The 7,032-nt window shown below is 36.0% G+C and overlaps 1 protein-coding gene across 1 annotated transcript; it reads right to left on the minus strand.

Moving 5' to 3' along the window:
• Nucleotides 1-221: 221 nt before the first annotated feature.
• DCTD (dCMP deaminase) lies at nt 222-5,282 on the minus strand (the record flags this gene model as incomplete). Its single annotated transcript, XM_010164154.2, has 3 exons — nt 222-1,540; nt 3,532-3,628; nt 5,166-5,282. Coding segments are annotated over 3 exons (293 nt in total), but the record flags the coding sequence as incomplete, so codon positions are not given.
• Between the last annotated feature and the right edge of the window lie 1,750 nt (nt 5,283-7,032).

Below are 7,032 nucleotides of genomic sequence, written 5' to 3' on the forward strand. Positions count from 1 at the left end.
GTTGTAGGAAAAAAAGAGAAAGTCAAAAATTACTTTATAAATGGACACCTCTTATAATACATTACAATGCTCCCTTTAGTAGCCAAATGGTTCATGAACATTACACTTTATGTAATATCACAAATGCACAAAATATGCTTTGCATATGATTGCAAAAACAGCAGCACTCTGGAGCCAAGCACATGGCTTAATATTATAATAATGAGTCTACTTCAATGTAGTGGATTTTAATAGGAGTTTAATAATACTGGTATGAAGCCAAATTACATAATGTCCCAGAACACGAAACAAAGCTTTTATAGAGAAAATAAAAGCTCACTGAAGTATAACCATGTTTAAAAAAAACCAAAAACCAACCACTGATGTTATCTAAACAAAGCCATTAGGCATATTTAATTTAAAAAAAAATCAAATTAGAGAAAAGGAACTCAAATCTATTCCCAGACCTCAAGATAAAATTAAAAAGGATATTATTTTAGGCAACATTTATGCCAATGAAGGTACTACACCAGCACTGGGAAACGAGCTAACACCATAATTACCTCTTTTGGCACAGATACAGATATGGCTTGACTATCTCCCATTTCTCTCAAAGGACAAAAAATGATTCAGTTACCTTACAGGTTGATTTTAAGACTGAGCTATGTTGGATTGTCTAGAAACTGCTTAGGCCAATAAAATAATTTCCTTCTGTATATGAAAACCAACTCCAAGTAGGAGTCCCAAAGGTAAAGAACTAAATGATTTACACCCTCAACCCCCTCCAATTCTGGAGTCTTGGGGAAAACAAGGACTTGAAAGCACCTGTAAAGCTCGGTCCAGCAGGGACCATTCTGAGAACAACTTCTTCTCTCACCATCTCCATGTATGACAGCACTAGATACCAATTAAAAGAAAAATCAGTATTTCATTTGTTGGATAACTCATGCAGAATATAACACATTCTTAAAGCTGTATAACCTTTTAAATATTAGTGTTATGCTAGTTGCAAGATTAGTATTTGCATGGAAAACATTTTTTGTCCTTTGTGAGGATCAACTATTTAGATCCACATATCCAATCGAGAGAGATCACCATATATCAGCACATTCCCATGTAATACTGGTTACAATAAGTACTACTGTTAAACTGCGTCTAAATCAGTGCTGACAGCCTATCAGAGCATGTGGTGATGAATACAGCAAGAATCAGAACAGTTTTCTTTACATACATTATATTGTCTCATCTACATGTCTCTAGACTTTTTAAGCAGTTTTGATAAAGGCATTAAAAATTGTAAGTAGATTTAGATTCCACATGACAAGATGAAGTGAGGGGGACATTTTATGCCTTGGATTTCTTAGAAGTCTACTTTAGCTACAGAAGCCATTAAAAAGTTGCAAGTAACTTCAAGATGAAAGGCATTAGCAGCTTTTTAGAAAAGGATAATGACATTCTTCTAGAGACTTAATGAGACTTAATTCATAGAAGCTTTTGACTTGGTCTGCTGTTAATTGAATCAAAGTCAATGATGATCTTGTTACACTTTGGCTTGAATTCCCTAAAATAAAGAAAAATACAGATATTAGTTAGTGAGTAGTTAAAACATTTTGCTTGCTATAGCTCCAGCTAAATTTTTGAAGGAATAAAAAAAAAAAAACCCCTCCTTGGATTCACATAGTTTTCATCTCTATGGGAGCCAATTATAGTGCACCACACTGCGAGAAACCTGGACAAGAAAGACTAAGACAAAAAAGACACATGGGGTGGGTTAGCCTGTGCATTCTTCAGCTATTGGAGTTCATAAATTACCCAGGAGTCAAAGGACTTTTAACAACTTAGCTGCAGGTGGTGGCATCATATTACCAGGGTTGGGATTTTATTCATATATATTTATATTTTGAATATTTTTAATATATGTTTACAGATACAGGTACACACATATACAGATCCATAAAAATATTTTAATATACTCTGGATGCATTATATATACACGTATATGTATACACATGTATACATAAAAGATATTTGGAATATATTTTGATAAATATTTTGATCACTTTTTTCCTGCCAAGTTTTCAAAGCACACTTTCAAACTCTGCCTCGGTATATTAAAATATTTTTTGTGCTAAGGGAATAGATCACATTATGCATCATCCTGGGGAAAAACCAAACTAGTTAAGAGGGAATAATTTAAAAACTGTAACTTTAGAACTGTTAAATTAATACTGCCACAAAATGTTTCCTTTTATTATCATTAGAGCATCTGCTACAGCAATTAGGAAGGAAGGTATTTGGGGACTGAGCATATATTTTCCAGTCTACCAGTAAACAAAGGATTATGCAAATAGTGTGGATTTAGTGCCTAATTAAGCTCTGCAGTTTAGTTCAACAGATTCATTAAGTACCACCTACATCCCTAATAATCAATACAACAATAGGTAACAGTCAACACAGAAAAGCACATGCTGCTGACCACTGAAACTCAGAATACTTTCCCCAGAATAGCAATGTGAAATGCAAGAAACATTTCTCACCCTGGAGAAGTTACAAGATTTGACTTGCAAGAGAATGATCTATGCTTCTTACTCAAATAGTCTTAGTAGACAGGAAATACAACGAAGGACTGAAATTGAATTTCAAGCGCTGCTGTGTTTTTTTCATGGATGTTTCCTAGCCCAGTAGGTACCTTTCATCCTAAAATTTTATCTGTCAGAATTGTTATGTTTGCAAATTTTCTGAAGCCTTTATATGAATATTGTAAAACTTTTTAGAGTTGCAAAGCCTTCCTGACTGCATAATTAGACTCACCCACAGCATGTTATTGCTATTAAACTAGCTGTTGAACAGATTGTCTTTAGGTATCTCTGTCAGTGTCTTTTAAAACCCCACTCTTCAAACATTTTTCAGATTCTCATTACTTTAAGGCAAATATTCAAAGTTTTATCCTTTTCTCACAAGAAAAGCTGACCAAAGAAGACTGGATAGCTATAGGCACCAAGAATTAATTATGGGTGGCTGGTTTGACACCTTCCTAAATTGACTGCAACAAAGATACTAAAGTCTCAATAAGGATCAGTTAATCCACAAAAAAAAATAATAATAATAAAAAATCAACTGGTCATTTCAGTCCAACTCATATGATCACAGGAAAATTCAAGTTGTAAGGGACTTCAGGAGATCATCGAGTCTAACCTCCTGCTTGAAGCAGGGTCAGCAATGACTCTCCTGAGTACAATGCAACAAATAACCATCACATTTGCAATTTCACTTGCAGTGCAGGAATGAAATGAGTATTCCAAACGGACCATTTTCTCATATAAACGTTATGAAATTGAAATTTAACCATACACAAGGCAAAAAGAATGGTGCAACAGTCTGTCAATCCAGTATCTTTTGCAGGCATACAGAACAAGCCATCTATAAACACTAACAAAGAATAAAATGCTGCACAAGGCAAAGAAGAAATCTTTTGCCTTAAAGTTGGTCTCTTTCACAGACCATTTTCTTCCTTTCCAAAATAAAAATAAAGTTAATCCAAAGTTCTCTTACCTGTATATAATACCTGCTAAATCAAACATCCGCCGTGCAGCTGTCATTTCTGTAGTGTCATGATACTTATCAGACATAAAAATAACTTCCTTTATGCCTAAAAAAGTCATACAGAAAACATGCTAGAATTACACTGGGAAAAAAAAAAAAGGTAATTTCATATAAAAACTAGTGCCAAATTCGGAACAGACAGCATTCATCCACATACTCTAGAACTCCTTGGTACACCCCTACTTCCCAAAATACTATAGATTGCACTTAAGAATAATGCCATGGATGGACAGTAGAGCTGTTTAGGAACAGACCTTTCAAAACTGACCCAAGTTTAACTCAGAAAACCAGAGCAAAAATCTCACAGGCAAACACACAAAATAGACAGACTAGAAATTAAGCATTTTTAAAAAGTAATTGAAAACTTACCTTTCTACCTCTCTAACATAGATAAAACACCTCAAAAAGAACTTAAACCCCAAATCCTATTCCCTTTCCAAATGCACAGCTATAAAAAGATGCTTTTTCCTTTTGTTCTCTGTTTTATAAATATTTCCCAATCCCAGCTTCCAATTACAAACAAATGCATGCTGTCTCAAAATTGTTGAATGATCTATGCCTAAATTACTTAAGCAGGAGACAAGTGTAAAGGCTGACCCAAGAGAATTCACAAGTGTTTCAGAGCCTATCAACATCTTACTGTATTTATCAGACAACATAAATATCAATACATTGCAACTTAGTGCTGACCTAAGTGCATAAGGGTGAGTGACTACATTCAGAACAAGCAGCCAGCCTACCTTGAACACCATTTGATTTTGATTTTGTTCGTAAGAGAAATATAGCACAAATACAGAATATCATCATCTTTCCCCCTTCACCTCTCTTCATTTCAAACCTTACTGACCAAAATAAAGAAGCATTCTGCTTGCTACTTTCTTCCTAGATTCCCATAGCCATTAGTGGGGCAAGAAACTCGCCGAATAGCAACACATGCTAGGACTGCAAGACTTTCCTCAATAAGCAAAATACATGCTACCTTAAGCAGAGATTTTTATGGAGCCAAAGCCTACTGCAGAGACACCTAATCTGAAAAAGGCGACACATTTAGGCCAGCACACTTGCTGCAGTGGCACAGATTTATAACAGTTGTAATGAAAGACATAATTAAAGTAGGATCATAGAAGTCTTATGACATTTATGAGCAAAGATATTTTAAAATCTTCAAATATCTACCATGCGTCACATTCAAATTAAAATTTCATGTATATACTCCCAACAGACCTTTTGTCATGCAGAAGTTTATTTCTTTCTGCTCTACTCTATTCAATGTGTCAGAGCACAGTAAAATTGACAGTAATTATATGCAAAGCCTGTGTTGTTCTTTGGCAGCTCCTGGTCTAAGAAGTTACAAACCTAAATTAGAAGCACGCTTAGAATCACAGAAGATGCAATTAGCACTGGAAAAAATCTGGCACCATTCAGATGCAAAAAAAACCCCCACAAGTAGCATCTTAGGAAGTTGATGGTGCAATTAATTTAGATCTAACAGCAGCAATTTAACATCAAATACATTCGTGATAAGATACCAACGAGTAGGCAGCAATGCAACCCTGACAAATCAAGCTGGCACTACTCCTTACCTGCCTGGATGATAAGCTTTGCACATTCATTACATGGAAATAAGGCAACATACATGCTGCAGCCTTTAACATCAGCTGAGTTTTTGTTCATGATGGCATTCAATTCGGCATGGCACACTGATTTAAAACAAAAAAAGAGAAACAATTCATAATAGCATTCATTAAAATAAATCAGCCAAACTAAAATTAAAGTGTTGCAATATAACTGCTTACATCCTTTCAAAGGCAAATAGCTTGCACAGCTTGTCACAAAGGGCAGAGGAAGAAATAAAAGCAGAAATACCAAGATCAATGAAGGTCAATTGTTCTGACCAGGCTGCTGATTAGTAATGATATCATTAAGTGCATTAGCATTGCCATTTGCTAACACCTATTGCAGGCAACAAAGCCGTAGGCTGTGGGCCAAGTAGTTGCAACCACCCTAAGTGAAGCAATATCTCACAGCTTCACAACTCTCTGGAGTATCTAATTGCCAGTATAAAACAGCTCATTTATGTGTTTACATGCACAGATAGGAACAGTCTCATGGTTACAAGAGCGCGCTGTGCGCTCTTAAAGGCAGGAGAATCGCGAAGTAAAACTGAGCAGCTCTGTCCTCGGGGTCTCAGAATGGCTCAGCGCTGCTGTGTGATTCTCTCACCCCAAGAATACACAAGACACACTGAACCATAAAAATGTCCCAGCTTTAATACTGAAGTGAGTTTACTGCTCATTAAAAGGTGCCAGACTTCCCAAGCAGGAAAACAAAGTCCTCTATTTCTCCATGGGTTTGAGATAGGCCAGGTAGCAACAGACTAACCTGCCTTATTCCACCGTAACACAATAGGTTTTTCTGGACAGATCGTCCCTTAGGGTTTCAGTTTTTATGTTGTACATATCAACAGATTATCTAATATGTTGCCAACACAGGTGAGAAAAGCACAGTTTCTGTGTCATTCACCATGAACCTCTGAAAAAAACATTAGTATCTCTGCAAGAACTTCCTGTTTACTCCTAGGAATGACAGCAAGTTGCATAATTTATGTATCTCCCTACTAGGAAACTGCCTGCTGCCCTGACTTACTTCATAAACAGGTGCTGAAGTGTGGTGTGGGTTTGAGCTTATCTGGAGACCTGCATGTACAGACAACATTAAGTTTTTCCACTACTTGTTTTGAAGAATGGATTTAAAAAAAAGTTCTCCTCTCCCCTGAATACATGGAAAAATTTAAAAAGGCAAAGTTATGAGTACAAGCTCATAGTACACTTGCTACTTGTGCTGACCTGTGTGAATGATCTCACCACGCAAAGAATAACTGAGTGCAGCACCTCCAAAACGCAGGAATCCTTACTGAATGGGAATGTTTTCTGTATGTGCTAAATGTCTACATGGAATTTTCTATATAACAGCTAATGCACTATAAATTTACAGCCTAACTTATAGTACACAAGTTTTCCCATGCAGACAAGTCACAAAGGACCAAACACTTGCTAAAGAAAGCTCAGCATCAACTTCTACAAGCAGTCCCTAGCATCACCATGACCATGCTGTCCACATACCTTCTCATAAACAGTAAAGCCAGACACTAACGTAAAAAAAATAGGAAATTAACATAACAAAAATAAACCCCAAGCACCATCACATTCGGGTTTCTATTACTATTATTATTGTTTCTATTGCAACTGTAATTGGGTCACACTGTAGTTTAAACATATGCCATTAAGTGTACAAGATATACAATAACATGAGTCTATACATTTAGAAAATCCAGAAAATACATTTAACTTCAAGTATATTAGTGACTTGCACTCATCTTATGTACCCTTTGCAACAAATAGTCAGAAAGTTATTCTTCTGGGGTGTGAGGAACTGCACTATGGACTTGTC

The sequence above is a fragment of the Antrostomus carolinensis genome, unplaced genomic scaffold, assembly GCF_000700745.2.
Source record: "Antrostomus carolinensis isolate BGI_N321 unplaced genomic scaffold, ASM70074v2 scaffold28333, whole genome shotgun sequence".
NCBI classification, from domain to species: domain Eukaryota; kingdom Metazoa; phylum Chordata; class Aves; order Caprimulgiformes; family Caprimulgidae; genus Antrostomus; species Antrostomus carolinensis.